Below are 19439 nucleotides of genomic sequence, written 5' to 3'. Positions count from 1 at the left end.
GCAGCGCTTGCTTTTAGTCAGCGAATTAATGTTTTATGCTTGTAAACCAGTTTAGCTCACTCAGCATTAACCTACCATTGAAAATGTGTGATTTTGATATGCATGCATAGCTACTCAAATTTTATTTTTGCAAGATAATGCTCCATTTCTTTGGGTAGTTTTTAATCGTGCATTGAATTGACAGTTTTTTTTTTTTTTTTTTTTTTCAAATAGACAAAACTTTGAATGAATAATGCAAAGCTAGGCCTGCCATTTTTAAATGATTATTTTCTAGAATATTTATTTACACATGAATCAGGTATTTAATTTAACACTATTAAAAAATATATGATTGTTATGTGATTGTTTTGTGCTGCGTCAGTGTGTCTTTTAATTTTGTGATTTTTTTCCTTTTTATCTTTTCGACCTGCGTCTTTTGTGACGTAAAACGCACATTGCGTATTACGTCACACACATGGACGTCTGGGAGCGCCATCAAAACTTCGTTAGCAGGCATCTTTTATCACTTTTTTCTCACTATAGCACCTAATAATCATCATTCAAGGTCTGTACTATGACACTTTATTTTCCCATCTATCTGAAACTGTTTGCTACTCTAAGAAACCGCTTTACGGTTTTCCGTTAACATAGATATTTACGTGCAGTTGCAGCAACAAAGCTAATTTTACTAGCATGAGTTCCATTCATTCTGCCCTCACAGCTAGCTTAGATATGTATTGGTCTTGTGAGCTTTATCGAGCTTCATACTTTTTGGGGAAATAACCTGCTTGTCTGTTTTTTGAGCGAATGTTTTGTTTTTGCAGACATTTTCTCGCTCATCGGGCCTTCGACTCTCTTCTGTGCCAATATGTTTCGTCCAAAACCAACTTTGAGAGACCGACAACACCTGTATAGACTGATAATAAGTCAGCTGCTGTACGATGGCTACACAAACATCGCCAACAGTCTCATCAGCGAAGTTAAACCGCAGAATGTGGTCTCTCCGTCTGAGCAGCTCATGCAACTGGCCAAGATGGGTATGAATGAAATTATGGTCTTTTCATTAAACCTTATATTTATCGTATAATGTCCGAATGACGCTTTATCAAACTTAATAAGTATTGGCAAACACCGTGCATTAAACCTATTAAACCATGCACTACGAGAGAGAGAAGTATTAAAGATAGTGGGAGTCATTTACTGTTGGATACTTTTGTACAGAATTCATGTTCTTCTCTCTCAGGAATGGAGAATGATGACAGTGCAGTTCAATACGCCATTGGCCGATCAGACAACGTAGCCCCTGGAGTTGGCATTGACCTGGAGTTTGACGCCGATGTGCAGACCATGTCTCCTGAGGCGTCCGAGTACGAGACGTGCTACGTTACATCACACAAAGGGCCATGTCGAGTGGCCACATACAGCCGTGATGGACAGCTGATTGCCACGGGCTCTGCAGACGCCTCAATCAAGATCCTGGACACAGAACGCATGCTGGCCAAAAGTGCCATGCCCATCGAGGTGAGGAATTAGGCCGTCATTGACAGAATAATGTGTACATGTGTCATAATGTCCCGCCTACAAGTTCACATAGAATCATAAATGCAACAAAAAATGATTTAGCTTGTGCTCAATGTGATGGCAATTATTAAACTTGCCTAAGAAAAATACATGCGTTTCATGTTTCATTGATCTTTTTGCAGATAATGATGAATGAGACAGCCCAGCAGAACATGGAGAACCACCCTGTGATCCGGACACTGTACGACCACGTTGATGAAGTCACATGTCTGGCTTTCCATCCCTCTGAACAGATCCTCGCTTCTGGCTCAAGAGACTACACCCTGAAACTGTTTGACTATTCAAAGCCTTCTGCTAAAAGAGCCTTTAAATATGTACAGGTACGGTTAACCTTTTGTTTGCCTTCTTCTCCCTTTCTATAACCAAACATACCACCAGTTAGTTTCTTAAGATGTTGTTCTCTTGTTTAATGAGTATAGGAAGCTGAAATGCTGCGCTCAATCTCCTTCCATCCTTCTGGAGACTTTCTGCTGGTAGGAACACAGCACCCCACGCTGCGCCTGTATGATGTCAACACGTTCCAGTGCTTCGTGTCCTGTAACCCTGTGGACCAGCACACTGACACCATCAGTGGCGTCAGCTACAATCCCTCCGCCAACAGCTACGTCTCCTGCAGCAAAGACGGCAGCATCAAACTGTGGGACGGTGTTTCCAACCGTTGCGTCACTACCTTTGAGAAAGCCCACGACGGAGCTGAGGTGTGCTCCGCTATCTTCTCCAAGAACTCCAAGTATATCCTGTCCAGCGGCAAGGACTCTGTGGTCAAGCTGTGGGAGATCTCCACAGGCCGAGCACTAGTCAAGTACACTGGTAAGAATAAGTTATAGTCATACTAGTTGAAATAATGTACACAGCATGTAAAAGTCATTGTTCTGATTGACATAAATTAATCAAACACACCTTAGAGTGATAAATCTCTGTAATCTTTCACATTCCTGTTTTTGTGTCTTTTTTTTTTAATAACAAAGAAAATGTTTTTCAACAGGATGATACATTTTAAAGAGGTTAGATGCAAGTTGGCCATTTTATACTCACTACTGCCACCTCAGGTCTTATGCGTAACTGCACCTTCGATATTAAGCTCGTGCATGAGGGCACTTCGGACCCAAAGTAACAACGTTTTGATTGACTGTGCAGGATTTTAGAGGTAGTTGTGGTGAATATGTTTGGGCTCATTCTACACCTGAGGACATTACTGGAACACGTAGGGGGAGGAAAATGCATCATTTCAATATTTTTGAACTCTGTATAGTCCCTTTAAGGCCCGTGTATTAAACAATACCAGAGAAATTCAATTTTGACCTGACACAACACTGCCTCCCAATGTCCAGATGCATACCTACATGTTGCTGACTTAAACAGTCTGTCTGCAGATGGCGCCATTTATCTGAAATGCTTTTGCATACCCAGATCAAAACACGTCCAGATTTTTCCACCTTCCAACATCTACAGGAATAGTTAGTATAAAATCATATTGGTAACTTCAGCTGACCACGTTGTCTGTGCCTCTCAGGTGCGGGGCTGAGTGGCCGGCAGATGCACCGCACTCAGGGCGTGTTCAACCACACCGAGGACTACGTGTTGCTGCCTGACGAGCGCACCATCAGCCTGTGCTGCTGGGATTCTCGCACCGCAGAGAGGAAGAACCTGCTGTCTCTGGGGCACAACAACATCGTGCGCTGCATCGTGCACTCTCCCACCAATCCCGGCTTCATGACCTGCAGCGACGACTTCAGAGCGCGTTTCTGGTACCGTCGCACCACCACAGACTGAGCCTAAATCACTACGGACTCCTGCAGCACACAGTCATTTTAGTTTTATATACTGTCAAGGTCAGCTCCCTCAATGGATCCTTTTGAGAAACCTTTGTTTGTGTGTTTTCTGCTGACCATACATGTTTCACTTTTATATTTTGTCCATGTCCTTTTTGATGTCATTTTTAATAAATATCTAAAGGGGAATTTTGAATGATTTCACTATGAGTTTATCAGCAAACTTTTCACTATGTGTTCATTAGTTCCCCTACACCGGCATCCTGTTGCTATTTTAGCATAAATAGTAAGTGCTTTGTCATTGAATAACCATGGGCCACCCTGACCAGGATGGTTTTGGAGGTAGAGGAAACCGTACCACCCCGAGGAAACCTGGCTGACTGCCTTCAGTCTTCTCTGTTTCAGAGCATGGTGTCCTGCACTGGCCAGCTTCTCCTTTCTTTTCCTCCTGGGCAGCTCCAACCGCTCCACAACAGTCTTTTGCCATCTTCTGGGAAGAGCTTAGCAGTTTACTTTTAAAAAGCTTTCTTCAGGAACATTATGGACTCTTTGCGGTAAAAATAAAAATCCACCGAGCCTCACCAAAACACTAGCCTGGCTAACGCCAGACTAAAATCACAAGTGATATTTAGTCTGGGGACCAACAATTCATTTTCTTGTAGGAGAGATGTGGTTTACGATCGTCCATAGTCATTTATTGGGCGCTATGAATGTCTATCATGCGTCTGCACGTAGCAACAGCCAATCGTATCATCGTATCCGATGACGTATGATGTACCCGCTGTAAACTTTCGAGCTAAACTAGATAGAACACGGTCTAAAACTTGATCGAAAAATAGCGTCGCATCTGCTGCTGTCATGTTGGCTCCGTAAATAAACTTTTATTTATTTATCCGTAAATAAACTACAAGCTTCCGTATGTCCAATAGCTCGTCATCATCTTGCCGTCCCTCCTTGTTCTGTGATTGGTTCCCAAATCCATGCGAAAACTTTGGCCATTGTCCCCAGGCTGCTGTGCAGTTCGAAATGATTCGAGCGCACACAGCAGTCTGACTGTAGCCACGCAAAAAAAACAGGGCAAAGACGTACAAAAGTATATGGTAAAACAATGTAGAACACAGAAATCACAAATGCAGCTCGCTAGCCTGGCTAACACCAGACTAAAATCACAAGTGATATTTAGTCTGGGGACCACCAGTTCATTTTCTCGTAGGAGAGGTGTGGTTTACGATCGTCCATACTCGTTTATTGGGCGATACGAAAAAAAAAAAAAAAAAGTCTCATGCGTCTGCACGTAGCCATGGCCAATCGTATCATCGTATGAGATGACGTATGACGTACCCGCTGTAAACTTTTGAGCTAAATTATTTAGAACACGGTCTAAAGCTTGATCGAAAAATACCATCGTGTCTGCTGCTGTCACGTTGGATCCGTAAATAAACTTTTTTTTTATTATCCGTAAATAATCTACAAGCTTCCATATATCCGTCCCTCCTCGCTCTGTGATTGGTTCCCAAATCCACCGGAGATTTCGGCCATGGTCCCCAGGCTGTTGTGCAGTTCGAAATAATTCGAGCGCACACAGCAGCATGGTGTTAGCCAGGTTAGCAGCTCGCAGAAAAAGGTAAAAAAATGCAGCCGTACCAAGAGAGAGGGAGGTTGCTGCCTGTTTACATGTCGCCATGATGCCAAAGACTAAATAACTCATCCTTTGATAAGATGATACAGTATTAAATTTACAAGTATTCAATTACAGTTGTAGTAAATGTTTTTGTTAATTTGATAGTTGTTTGTTTTGAACATTTGGTTTCTAAAGTGCTGCCAATAGAAAAATCAAATAGAGATGGATGCAAATGGAAGCATTACTTTTTGTTTCTTTTTTGCTTTAGCTTTTTTGAGCAGTCAGGAAAAGGAACACACACATGTTTTTTTTCTCTCGCTCTTAGTGTTTTGCAAAGTACGTATAGTGGTGGACTCTATTTACTGCCTTGTGTTTTGTTTAAGACCCAAGAGAAACACTCCATCTTTGACTAATGGTGTAAACACCAGTAAATGGGTTAATCGCCACACAGGCATGTCGCTTGTGTGAACTCAGAGCAGTGGGTCAGCGTTCACCCTGAGCATTCCCACAGCCCTCAGTCTCTCAAGGGGACCACCGCGGCCCGTGTTGTCCAGACAACAAACACCAAAGGCCAAAGAATCAGACATCCAGGCAACCCCCACGACTGCTGTTTAAGAAACTCTCAAATGAATGGTTTGGTTACGTCGACCTGGTATAAAGAATTCAGAAAATGGACCTGTTGCATCTTCGTTGCAGTGGTGTAATTGTTTTTTTTACATAACAACGGTTCTCAACTGGTGGGTCGTGAGACTTTTGGCAAAAATGAATGTTGATAAATTGCTTTGACAGTTTTTGATAATGAGCCTTATCAATGCTTGAATCAACAAAACACTACGAGGAAGGGTCAAAATGGGAAGCATTTGAAGGGGATTTTTTTTTTCTTTATTTTTTAAGGCTTTTTGAGACTCGTCATGTCGCATTGATGGTGGATTGCGAAAGGTTAAAGTATACCCATCATTTCCTGTGACGAAGTAAAAGTTGAATTACACGTTTGACAACAACAACAACAAAACAACAAAAGAATTGAACATATTATATTTTCAATGTAGTAATCTCGTCGTAAAAGTGAATATAGCTGTTTATGGAAGCTAAAATCACAGTATTGTAACATCCAATTGATTGACTTAGAGAGTTTTCTCCTGTACGAGTGTTATGTTTTGCTTTATTTTAGGCAACACACTGCAGATGGATAGGGAAGCTTTTTACATTTGGAGATATTAAATAGAAAAACCTTCGCTGTAAATTGATGATAAAAAAAAATGTATTGCAATTTTTCTGTAGTTTTATTTAAATATATGGCCTTTTATGCCTAGAAATGCCCAAAATGTCCTATATTTTTGGCAATGAAATCTGAATAATAGATCGAGGTTTCAATTCATGGTTTTATTTCGTTGACAAATTAGTTACAAAGATTTTTCGGAGGGGATTTTGGATATCTTGTTTAGTTTTGAAATAAGCTGTTTTGGTTGAATAATCAGACATTGAAATTATGCCTTGTTTTTTGACATTCAAAACTCAATACATCAGGCTTGGCATTAGATATTAAAACATCCCTCTAAAAAAAATGGACTGGAAAGTTTGAAGTTGGCTGTGCTACTGTTGTACTATTAGTGAATTAGTGAAGATTAGCAACTTTCTTTGTTTCCAGGTGAAAGTTTATATGTTAAGAGATTTAGCTCAAAACCTGAAGATTGAAAAAAATATAGTTTGGCCTGTACTGTCCCTTTAAACCAAATTCATTCATATAAGATGGCTCTGTTCAAAGAAGAGGAAGTGTCATAAGAACTCAAAAGCCCCTATGATTATTTGGTAGAATGACTTCTGCTTTGTGAAGTGATGGAAGACGCACTAGTGGCCTGGTGGAGGAGTTGCGCTGGTGGTGAGCGAGTGGGCAGTGCTTTCCAATGAAAAGGGATCATTTCAGCCAATCGGAGTAGAGCACTGTGTATTATGGTCCCGCCCCCAGCGTTAAACCCCCTTCTGTGTTTTGTGACAGACCTTCTGAACCAGTGTCTTCAGTGGACCGTGCTCTTGAGCTGAGATGGTTATGTAGGAGACACATTTCAAGGGATATAACTTCAAGTCTGTGAGTGCAGCTGCAAACATGGTGAGTTGTGCATATTCAGGGAAATCAACTGTTATGTGTACACACTTCCTTCAAGAAGTTGAGTCATTTTAATTCGTAGTCTGAAGACACCCTGCATGTTTTTACATTTGATTTTGAAAAGAATGACATGAATTTGTTGGTATGTGGTGTGTGTTTTTGTTTGTATATCTAGGTACTTGACATATCTAATGCAGTACCCTACTATTGGGGGAAAAGTCAAATGTGGGTGTCTGCTTCAAAGTACTGCTGAAAATGCCTTTTGCACATCAGCTCAATGGTTTTCAGTGAAAATATGGGTCAATGCTTGTTTAGGGTCAGCAGCATTCACATCCTGATATATTTTTTAAAGTTTTTTGATTTGAGATTGATCTGTTAAAGACTGCATTAAGCCTTGCTAAAAGTTAGCAAGTTATGAGTAATGCATGTGTGCATAATCATGTTGTAAGCAGACTCTCATCAGCACCTCATGTACAGTATATCCAAATGAAGGCAATTATGAGTGTTATGGGACACTTAAGATGAATTATTCTGTTATAAGAAAACAACAAAGTATGTTGCCATTTCTGCAATAGTAGTTTTCTCTTAATCAAATCTTGGCTATAAAGGCAAAACAAAGCACGTGTGTTACATTTAGTTTGTCTCTTAGAGTTTGCCTGTGTGGACCACCTGCTAGACTTTCCCTTGTAATTTGCATTGTCAGCTCTGGTCCTCCCTGCACAGCCCAGTGAGCGGCACTAACTGTGGGCTGTAACTGGAGAGCCCTGATCTGGACCAGAACTTTACGAGCCTCATTAACACCGCTCTTTAGAAAATAAGCTGCTCATGCCATTAACGCCGTGGACCAAACATTCTCTGCTGCTCATTAGGACACATTTGCCTATGAGATACGGCAGTGGTGGTTCCCAAACATTTTATTTTTGTCTCGCAGATCCCTTGGACCTTTCAGTTGTTGTCCGTGTACGTGTACCCCCCGAACTCAAGGGTGTTGCAGTTTATTTAGACAGACTGTTTGTAAGTACTAAGACAGTGCTGTGTTCAAAATAGATCGAAACTACACACTTTACTGCAAAAATATAGCTTCCTTTATTTTCCTGTCAAAATGACGTCCAGTTTCCCCCTTTTTTTCATCTTGTGCTAGTGCTTGGTCCCTGCACCCCTAGTTGGGAAACACTAGTCTGTGACATTGTTTGGATCTGTTCTGAACCACGTTTGAAAACCAGGACTAACAGAAAAGGGGACAAAACGTGAATGAAATTTAGTTTCATGATGGCGGTTCAAAATATAATGATAAATAGATAATACTTTATATTAAGATGTGCTCACTAAGTCTTAATAAGGTAGTAACAAGCATTAATAATATGCTTGTAAAGTATTAACACACTGCTTATTATACTTTTATCTGTTTACCTACTAATAGGCCATTAATAATCTGCTTATTCATCGCCAACTCTAACTCTAACTTTAACCCTTACCCTAAAATGATCACTCATTTTAACTTATTAACTTATTAATACTTAATGAGCACACCTTAATCTAAAGCGATACCCAAGATTGTTGAATGTATATATTTCTTTTAACAATAGCGGTCTATAAACAGGGCAAAAGGCGTTTAATAAAGCTGCTTTTACAGCAGACCATCCTGACAGTCAAGCTCTTAAGGCGAAATGTTAAAAAGATTTAAAAACTTTATGAAGAAAGACGAATCTGTTGTTCTTATGGCTAATTAAGCTAAAGATTTCCAACACTACAAAAAGTAATCCAAAAAGTAAGTTTAGCTTGAAATAAGTATATTTGCCCTTGATTTTAGTAGGTAAGTAAGATAATCTGTAGTATGTGAAGTATTTTTGCACATAAAGCCAGAAAAAATATCTTATTGTGCTTAAAATCCATCCATCCATCCATAGACCATAAGTTTCATTTTACTTGATTGTTTGTTTGTTTTATTTTAAGTGCAAAACTATTCATTCCATTGGCAGATTTTTCTACTTCACAAGTCAAAATGACTCACATTACTCATATATTCTAATTGATCAAGATATTACTTTTTGCAGTGAAATTAGCAGCAACTGTTAGTCCATTAAAATTTACTACAAGTACGTACGAATCCAGTCAATTGCTCCAAGACACATTTCTGAGTATGTCTTGCAGCTTCAGTTTGTTTTGAGACAGGGTTGCAAAATGCCCTGCTTCATCACGAAGGCTATTTAAGGGAGATGAGCCATCACGGGGAGGAAATGCCTCATCTGACAGTTTCTCATGAGAAGCACATTGCACATGAGCACGACTTTTAATTCTTGAAAAAGCTTTAGAAATCATGATGACTGGCGATCTCACTTCCGCTACGTAATTCTTTTATTTTAGCACAATTTCCATTTTTGGGCAAAAAGCTTTTTTTAGAAGTCACACATGAGGATGAGATGATTGTCTGGTCTGATAAATGAGCTTTGTAAAATGTCTAAAAATCACAACTTGAAGATTTGTTGTATTAGTCTACTGCAAACTTTAAAACTTTTCACACCACTTTATATATTTGTGCGTCCAAGTTCCACCAGGTCTTTCAGGATCAAATCAGGACTAAACCGGGCTATAAATGTATGTCTAATCTGGATGCCCATCATGCTCAAACCAGATAATTACCGAACTTAAATGCATTACTAAAGCATAAACAAAATGATCTCCATTTAAAGTCTGGTTCATATACCGCCGTTTGAGACCCACTGATCTACAGTTCTGATCAAAAGTTTTCACGACTAGTCGAAAAACGCAACGCTTCACATTTTGCATGGTAGAACTTCAGAATGCAACAGTTGCATATTGAACATTAGGGCCCCAGTAATGGCCTTGAAGAGACTAGATGCAAGTTGGTCATTTTATACTCACTACTGCCACCTCAGGTCTTACACGTAGCTGCAGCTTCTATATTAAGCTTGTGCATGACGGCACTTGGGACCGGAATTAACACCTTTTTGAGTGACATTTTTGAGTGCAGGATTTTAGAGGCAGTTGTGGTGAATAGTTTTGAGCTCATTTTACACATTAGGACATGGCTGGAACATGTAGGGGGAGGAAAGTACTATTTTTTAACTCTGTATACTCAGACAGCCCATCGGATCTTTGGGTCTTCCACTTGACTGTTTTGTTCTCAGGATCTTTTAAGACATTCAAAATGACTGTCTTGCTGCGTCCCACCTCAGCAACAATGGCTGCGAGAGGCTTATGCAGCTCAACAACCCAACCAAAACGTGATTTTTTTTGTTTTGCCATTGCCATCAAGACCAAGACATCATGACAGTGTGAATACCTGACAGAAAATAAAAGCACATTTTTGCACAGATTTGGCCTTTTAAAGACATGTGGTCCATTTTTTCTTGTTGCATACTAAAGTTCTGCTTTGAACCTTAAAGTGGCTAGATGCAAGTTGGCCATTGTATACTCACTACTGCCACCTCAGGTCATACATGTAGCTGCACCTTCTATATTAAGCTCGTGCATGACGGCAATTCATGTTTTTGAGCGACAGTGCAGGATTTAAGAGGCAGTTGTGGTGAATAGGTCTGAGCTCATTCTACACAGTAGGACATTGCTGGGATATGTGGGGGGAGGAAAACAAAATTACATTTTAAACTCTGTATAGTCCCATTAAGATCCATGCAAAAAATCTATGCAAAATGGGAATTTTTGCCATTTTTCAACTGGTTTTAAACTTTTGATCGGGACTTTATTACATTCAGATAGGGTGACACTGGTTGCATGGAGTTGGGCTGGATGATACTTTTAATTTTTTTGTGGCTTTATAGTGATTGCACAAGTCCCAGGAGCAGAATAAGACAGAATATTATGTTATAGATATTGTATTGTATTTGGAATTAGTTGTGCCGTCCTGCATAAAGTAAATATAAAATTTCCCAGTGGCACTCTGCAAATCCTTTGCACCATCACAGCAACAATAGCAGTAATAGTCTGTGGTCAGTGAGCAGATGTTGACTGTGAAGCAGAGGAACCACGGTTGAAAAGAAAGCCTGGACTTGGAGCCCACAGTGTGTGTGAGTGTGGTTAACCCAGGAAATCTGTCTACATGCACTGAGCCATGAAGCATTAAGAGTCGAGAGCATGGTGGTTAGGTAATGCGCACATAGGTCACTGCTGGTTGAATAGTCTCCCACAACGCCTACCTTTACTTTCTTATTCATTATGCTTGACAATATTCATGAGTAGGTCTGAAGAGTTACTAGTTTAGGCATGAAGTGGACTGGACTTCATGCACACTAGTTCATGAGACCCTTCTGTCCTGAGAATTAAAACATCAGCTACGTCAACATTGTCTTTACTCATAAGTTCCATCTCTCGTCTGGCATTAGTGAGTTGTTCCTCGATCCCCTTTGTCCGACTGTTGCTCTGCAGATTGTGACATAGTTCTCATCCAATGCAGACAGGAAATGCCTGCAGGGCTCTGGTGAAGTCAGTGTCACTGCCACCAAGTCTCTCCCCTTGTCTTTGTTTTTGGTCAGCGTTTCCCATGGAGCAAAGATAATAGTTTTGTGCATGTTTGTGAAAGCTCTCAGTTGTCCAGGAATTATTTGATATTTCAGCTTCACTACGTTTAATAAAATTCATAAAGTACAAATTATGGACACTAAAATGCGGTGGATGTGTTGTGTTTACTGGTCTTCTGCTCAGTTAAATTGTTACGCATTTGATCTCCTGATTTGAGTTTTATTATGCTTCTTTATTCATTTCCTCTTTTACAGAGGTCATTATTAACATTGTAAACTAAGAAGGCTTTGTTTTTGTTTTTTCTAGTTCTGTTTATATACTTATATATGTTAAATATTTACAGAGTTGTTATGTTTTAATATCCTACTGTCTAAGTATGAACTGCTCCGCACTGTGTGAATGTTGAATCTGTCCTCTTAACTGACTGATTTCCTGTCTGAATATAAAAAACAGCACCTCAGTGTTCAGTTTGTTGCACTGAAGGCCTGGGAAACTCATCCTTGTTTAGGGAGGACCGTGTGGTCCTGTCAGTGGGGGTTTGACCCCATCTTAGGGTCAGACTTGGGCTCTTAAAGGTCAGAGTTGGTCTTGCTGAAGTCCACAGACTGACAACAAGCATTTGGCCATAGACAGATTTAAATAAGCCCCTGATAGAAGCCACATCACCTCTTTTACCTGACCAAACCTGACACCTGAATTGCAGATGACTTTTCAAGCTAAAGTGTCTTGGCTGACTTCTGTAAACCAAAAATCAATTTCAAGTTATTAATAATGGCTTGTTTTTGAGGTTTATATTGACAAACTGTCACAAAGACAAAGCAAGTAAAGCGCCATTTAAATGCCCAGTCTTGGTATTGTCTTCTCTGAAAAGTAGGTCTACATGTGCTGAGGACACAGCTGTGCAGTCAAAGCACTGAGGCAGCTGTCTGCACAAGCAGGCGTGTGCAGGAATCCACTCTTCATATCACAGCAAAGAGTGGGCCCACGTGTCTCAACTATGGTCTGCAACAGACGTGAAGTGTCATCAAGTGCAGTTTTTCATCCTGAGCAGTTCTGGTGTGGGAGATCTGAGTCTGTGGGTGCAAGAGTCCAGGATTAGTCAGGGAGTGTGTGTTGTAGCACACGCTCTGCACCATGACAGGTGCAGAGCGTGTGGCCCTCTGATGGTCAATGGGCCCTTTGTTACATAAATACACTCAAACACTCCCCATCAGCTGAGGCCATGGATACTTGTTTACTGCTGCAGTACTGATAGAGTGCATTTCAAATGACTGGACTTTCATCCAAAACATGAGTTAATGTGTCAGGAAGCACTCAACAACTTCATATTTCTTTGGTTCCTGGAGCCTCTCAAAAGGGTAAGACAGAGCGTCAACTAAACTGCAGAAGTGCAGCATTTAATACAAGGTTGTGGGGATTTCATATTACTATTCAAACTATTTAAACTCATATTAAGCTTACCATAAAGCTAATTGTCTAATAATCTAACCAAATGCCAACATGAGTGTCAACCACACAAGCTGCACAATACAGTAGTTCTAATTAGCCAATCCTCACCACAGTTTATACATTAACATGTCTTTATTGACAGTGGCCATAAATGACTCAAAACAGACTCATGGGTATTCACAGGTGTTTTCATTGTCATGTATCAAGGCGGTAATAATTGGCACAAGCCTACTGTTATGAAAAAGTGACAGTGAACATTATGAGAATATGAGCTAAAGGAGAAAGATAAAGCCACAGTGGAAATGTCATGGCGTTCAGGAAGTGAGCACTGGTGGTGTGAAGAGATGAATGCGCATCTATCCTGAACAGCCACAACCACAGAACTCAAAACACGACTCCATCGTCACACGCGCCAGTATTCTCGAATTCACAATAACCGCATGTCAGTAAAAGGCTGTTCATCTAATGCAAAAGAAATGATGTGTTTTCTTTGGTCAGTGACTGTCACGTCCTGGAATTGGGTCTGGGTTGGTTCTTTCATAGAATCCACAATACAGTCCTATAAATAGTTCTCGTTTGAATCATGATGGTTGATTCTTGATTCTGTCTCTAAATTTGAGGTTTTGATTGTGATACTTTTGTCACTGTAGATGACTTTGGCCAAAGCCCTGTACGACAACACAGCTGAGTGTCCCGACGAGCTGGCGTTCAGGAAGGGGGACATCCTCACGGTGATGGAGCAGAATGTGGCTGGGACCAGTGGTTGGTGGACGTGCTCGCTGTACGGACGGCAAGGCCTGGCCCCTGCAAACCGCCTGCGCCTCCTGTCTCAGACCACGGCGGGTCCCAGTGCCGCCCTCAGCCCCAAACAGGACATCTACCAGATCCCCAGTGTAGGCAGGTCCAACAGTGCAGTGTGTGAGAGGACGGAGCTGCTCTACAAGGTCCCATCCACCCCCATGTCCGTGACGAGGACTCCCGGGCTGTCAGCACGTCAACAGGTTTCCGGAGATCAAGAAGGCAACAAGGTGAGGTTTTTGGAAATGAAATAGCTCACAAAATGTCTGTCTTAATACAGGCAAGGTCATAACAACAACACATTTTCATGTCTTCGGTGCTTGTCTGTGATTTGCTTCTTCTAACAGAAATCACTCACAGCACACACCGTGAACTGACAATGTGAAGGGTGAAAAACCTGTAGTGTAGATAGGAACCCACAGATTAGTTTGTGGAGAGTGTTAATTCGTGTGATTAGCGAGGTACGCCATTTCAGAGGTACAGAAATGCAGTGCAGTGGCCCCCCGCTGTCAAAGCACTTACAGATGTGACCGGGTTCCTCCGCAAGCGGGACAGGCATGCAGCACGGGAGCTTTACGAGCCTTTAAAACGCACACAGACACAAACTTCAGACGCTTTTTACTGCACCCAGCAACCCACCTCAGGAGTACAGTAGTGTGTGCAGAGAGGCCTGTCACACAAAGTAAGCTAGAATATTCTCCCATCTGCACCATTTCCTCTGCTGCTCAACAGGGGGCCATCTCCTTCTGTAGTTGCCTTTCCCCATTATCAGGTACCCTTGGATTCCAGTAGCATGGTTTCGCTTATACAGCCTGTGTTAATTGGCAAAGCGTGTAGGGTCCTCCGGGGGTACCAGCAAGCTTCAGAAAGAACGCTGTCCCTGTAAATGTCTCAGGCACAGGTCGGAGGAGTAAATAATGCTATGATCAAAGGAGTGGATATTCTCCTGGTTCAAAAGATTATAACCCGTATTTTTGTTTGTAGCCTTTCAACTTGGCCTCCAGTCCAAGCGGGGAGCTTTACGATGTTCCAAACCAAGGAAGACGAGCGTCCCTCTTCCCAGTAAGCCTCTGTAAAGTTTGAGGCCACATGGTCTAAATACTTATTACTAACATTATGACTGAACTGTTCATTCTCTATCTGTAGGTATCAACTACTCCAAGAGCATCATATCGAAAGCATTCCCTTGTTCCAATTTCCGAACTTCAAAAAAGATTTGATTCACCCCCTGGGTTTCTATGTGAACAATCAAAAGGCTCTTGTGTAAGTATATGATTTACAAAAGTTCAAAATTGGCTTATGATTATCCTGTTTACAGTCAGTAGATTTCATAAATTGGCTAAACCTATAATAAAGATCTATCATGAAATATATTAACATATAAAGTGTTGCTTAAGAGGTGGCACTTTGGCCATTCAGTAAATTTGTTGGTAAATCCAGAATGGTATTTATTTGTTTTGAATATTTCTTGAATACTGAGGGTTGAAAGAAATCTAGAGGAAGTTCCATTAGCATTTCAAAAAGGGAAAAACCAAATGGAAGTGAAAATTGTTTGTCAAGACAAAACAGACCCAAAGTCGAGTAAAACTTGCCATTCGTGAGTAAAGACAGCCACAATGGGCGGCACAGCAGTACAGCGGTTAGCGCTCGTGCTTCACAGCTAGATAGTCCCGGGTTCAATTCCCACCTGGACGGGGCCTTTCTGTGTGGAGCTTGTGTGTTCTCCCCGTGTCTGCGTAGGTTTCCTCGGGGTGCTCCGGTTTCCCCTACCACTAAAAACATGTAGAGTAGGTTAATGCTCTGACTAGGTGTTTCTGACTATTAGCCTGGCTCCACATTATGGAAATGGGTCCCCGAGCACCGGCCCACGCTGGCAGCTCACTGCTCCTACAGGTCGCCCTGGCCCAGCGGCATTGAGGATGGGTCAAATGCAGAGAATGAATTTCCCGGGGATTATAAAGTAACCTTAACCTTAACAGTTCTAAAATACGTATGTGATGTGGATATGCGTTTTATCAGAAATCGAGCTTCTGTGGCCTTCACTATATATCAAAAGCCCAAAGAACAAGAACAATACCACCATCTAAATAACTCACTAATTTCATGCACTAAGTTGAACATCTTGTTATCTCACAGATTTATGACATCCCACCCTCTTCAGCACCGGACCCCAACTATGACTTCCCCATCCCCTCTGCCACAGAAACCCAAAAGACAACCATCAGCAACTACAGCACACTGCCTATTCTCCGAAAGCCTGAGTGGATCTACGATGTCCCTGTGAGTCCTGAAAAACAAAGTCCTCCGCAAATTTTTCCAGAGAATTCTCCACCGAGACTTATGTGCCAGCAGGAGCTCTATGACACCATTCCAGCACGGGGCCATCCTGTCCACAGAGCCCCAAAATCCCCTTTACTGAACAATATTCCAAAGTCCAGATCCCTCGATAGCCCACCCACTTTGCCACCAAGAGTTCCACTTCCGCCAAGGAAAGACATTGCTGAGGAGGAATCAGTGTATGATCTTCCGTCAGATGATCATATCCCGCTTGAATGTAGGGTTGAACCACCTGAAGCTGCAAAAGTATCGATATCATTATATCGACGGAAGAACTGTCCATCGTTCCGCAAGAGTCCAGCGAGTCAAGCGTTGATGTCACTTGAGGAGAATGGTCAAAATCAAAGTTTGGAAATGTCAAGCCCAAATCAGAGGATCAGCACAGCATCTAGCTCCTCCAGCAGCTCCTGCGACTCTTTACCTCTGTCATCGTCGTCCCCGGACCCTCTGAGGGAAGTTCTTCTACGGCAGGACGAGGTCTGTCGAAGACTCTTGGATCTTCAGGACGGCGTCTGCAAAGCTGTGCCCCGGATCATGGAATTTGTCAGCAGTGGCTGGAGGAGCAAAAACCACATGGAGAAGCACTTAGAGGAGATTAGGGACGCTGCCAGAGAAGTTGCCACCTCGTTGAGCAGGTTTCTCAACTTTGCTATGGACATTAAAGGCAATGCCCGGCGACTAACGGATTGCAACCTGCAGACCAGACTCTACAAACAGCTGTGCACTGTGGAGGACTCAGGAGTCATCCTACAGCAGACAGTGAGTGCTCTAAATGCAGCGGGCTGGACTCTGGATCTGCTGAGTCAAGATGCGCAGGCGCAAACGCCGGACCAGCTGGAGAGATTTGTGATGGTGGCACGGACTATTCCTGAAGACGTGAAGAGGCTTGTATCCATGATCAACGCCAATGGGAAACTCCTGTTTAAGCCACCACAGAAAGAGCCAGAGCTCGTAGACGCTGGCACATCAAATCCACACAAGCCTTCAGAGGCCAGTGAAGAAGTGGTGGTGGCAGAGGATGACTATGTTGAGCTGCAGGTGATTTGATGCTGCATATTCTAAACTTAAGTTTTTAATATGATTTTAATAACACTAATTGTGCTTTCCTTTTTAGACAAAGAATGATTTTGAAAATCACCAAAAGGAGGTGCTAAAAGATCCAAAGGACAATGCTGCAGTGTCTTCTCGAAATGTACTGGTGAGTGTCAAGAAAGACTTTATTTATTATTTATTATATTCCTTGACAAAGGCTTGTCTGGTGCCGATATGCGTGGAAGACACCAGCATTATGTTTTAAAGATTTAACACTGATCAGCTCAGCAAAATGAAGGCTTTTTAAATGTAAATAGAGAATTATAATGTGGAGGAGTGCCTTGGTTTTTTGTTTTTCTTTTGAGTCTTTGTTCCCCAAACACCAAATAGCACCTTTCCCCCAATTACTAATTCTATCATTGACTGAGCACTTTGTCTAGTGTTTTTTATTACTTAAAGTTCTTTAAAAATAATTGATGCGCCAATACTCTCAACTCCATGCATAGTGAAGGTGGAGGTCAATAGCACCAATGTTGCACTTTTAAGTTTATTTAATTCCTGTTCAGAGGTGGATAGTACTCAATCATATTTACTCAAGTACATGTACTTGAGTAACTTTTGGAAGAAATTGTACTTCTTGGAGTAGTTTGATCATACAGGACTTTTTACTTGAGTAACATTATAATGAAGTATCTATACTATACTATTATACAATAGTATTGTTTACTTGAGTAAAAATAATTGTCACTTTTTCCACTATGAGTAAATCTTTAACCTTGTTCTTGTTGTTAGTTTTTCTGTATTTTCATGCCATTTTCTTGGAATTTTCTTTGTAAATATCACGATTTCCACATGAAATCTTCTTCTTCTTCTTCTTCTTCTTCTTCTTCTTCTTCTTCTTCTCCTTCAACTGAATGTATTTGCTATCACTGTTTTGTAACAATGTCACACAAATCAAACTACATTTAATACATTTTTTTCATAGAGGGACAAGAAATCCACTTTGCCCGAGTCTCCCGGCGGGACAGAGGAGCGACCTGCCTCCCTCTCAGAGCACGGCAGACTGTACTTCGGGGCTCTGCAGAAGGCCATTGGAGGCTTTGTGAGCAGCCTCAGGGACGGACAGCCCCCTGAGAAGTTCATCTCTCAGAGCAAGCTTGTGATTATGGTGGGACAGAGGTTGGTGGACACGTTGTACAAAGAGGCCCAGCGTGGAGAGTGCCGCCAGAGCCTCTTGTGTAAGAGCAGTCACCTGTGTGCGCTCCTCAAGCAGCTGGCTGTGGCCACTAAGAAGGCGGCGCTGCACTTTCCCGACCGGCAGGCAGTGCACGAGGCCGTGGAGTTCGCCAAAGAGCTGGCCCAACGAGCACAGCACTTTCGCCTATCAATGGACCTCTGAGTGTAACTGCATATCAAGCCACAGCCTCCAGTTTATATTTGGTCTTTACCTCACAGTAATAAGTAGGATGGCAATAGCATGGCAACTATGCATACTGAATTTGACAGTTTTTCTATTGATTTAGCCAAGTTACTCGAACCTGTTCCCATATGAGTGTTATGTTATTATATTTAGGTGCTATTTCCGTCCTATTATGATATTGCACTGTAAATTACCTTTTATTTCAGGGGATGAGGCTTGTACAAGTATCAGTGATTGATTTTACCACCTTTATTGCTATTTTGTACTGAGATGTATATAATATTCAATTTATGTTTTTTAACTTGGGGCAAAAATACAGTATAGTTTGCACATCTGTAATTGACCATATATATTATTTATTTGTAACTTTTGTATTTGATCTTTTATGGTTTTCATTTGATGAGAGCAACACACCAGAGTACTCCAGCTCTCAGCCCTGTCCACATTCTGCAGATGCATTCCCAGCTTTTAATGACAAAAGCTTCCGAATGGTGTTTTAAATGTGTTTGTGTACATTGTGTTGTCCAGTCCACAATAAATAAAGCTGGAAAACTGTAGTAAAATAAGCTCTTTCTCTTTCAATTCAAGAGGTATTCCAATTACTTTTAAAACTCAGAGATATCTGATTATAAGAGCTGACGAAAGCATGGATTAAACTCTGGGGAGCAGGCAGTTTATCGTTAAAATAATCCATGGTTTATCAGTACAACTATTCATGAGTGTTTTCCATGGCTGTTGAGGCTGTTGAGGTGGTGCTGCCCTCTGCTGTCATGTGTTGTTTTTGAATGACTTTACAAGGAGGGGTTTCACCAAGAGATACAGATTGTATGTGATCTACATTAATTATTT

The 19439-nt window shown here is 41.5% G+C and overlaps 2 protein-coding genes across 2 annotated transcripts; both read left to right on the top strand.

Moving 5' to 3' along the window:
- Positions 1–449: 449 nt before the first annotated feature.
- Positions 450–3513, top strand: cstf1 (cleavage stimulation factor, 3' pre-RNA, subunit 1). Its single transcript, XM_079578926.1, has 6 exons — positions 450–544; positions 804–1016; positions 1223–1500; positions 1683–1880; positions 1980–2370; positions 3074–3513. Exons 2-6 carry the CDS (start codon positions 848–850, stop codon positions 3331–3333), a joined length of 1296 nt encoding a protein of 431 aa, XP_079435052.1. The 5' UTR covers positions 450–544; positions 804–847; the 3' UTR covers positions 3334–3513.
- Positions 3514–6675: 3162 nt separating this feature from the next.
- Positions 6676–18714, top strand: cass4 (Cas scaffold protein family member 4). Its single transcript, XM_079579382.1, has 7 exons — positions 6676–7060; positions 13654–14031; positions 14786–14863; positions 14948–15064; positions 15938–17176; positions 17253–17336; positions 18156–18714. The coding sequence occupies exons 1-7, from the start codon at positions 7058–7060 to the stop codon at positions 18567–18569; spliced, it is 2313 nt and encodes a 770-aa protein (XP_079435508.1). The 5' UTR covers positions 6676–7057; the 3' UTR covers positions 18570–18714.
- The last annotated feature ends 725 nt before the right edge of the window (positions 18715–19439 follow it).

This window comes from Gobius niger (genome assembly GCF_951799975.1).
Source record: "Gobius niger genome assembly, chromosome: 20".
Taxonomy (NCBI): domain Eukaryota; kingdom Metazoa; phylum Chordata; class Actinopteri; order Gobiiformes; family Gobiidae; genus Gobius; species Gobius niger.
This window is presented reverse-complemented; position numbering and strand designations above follow the sequence as displayed.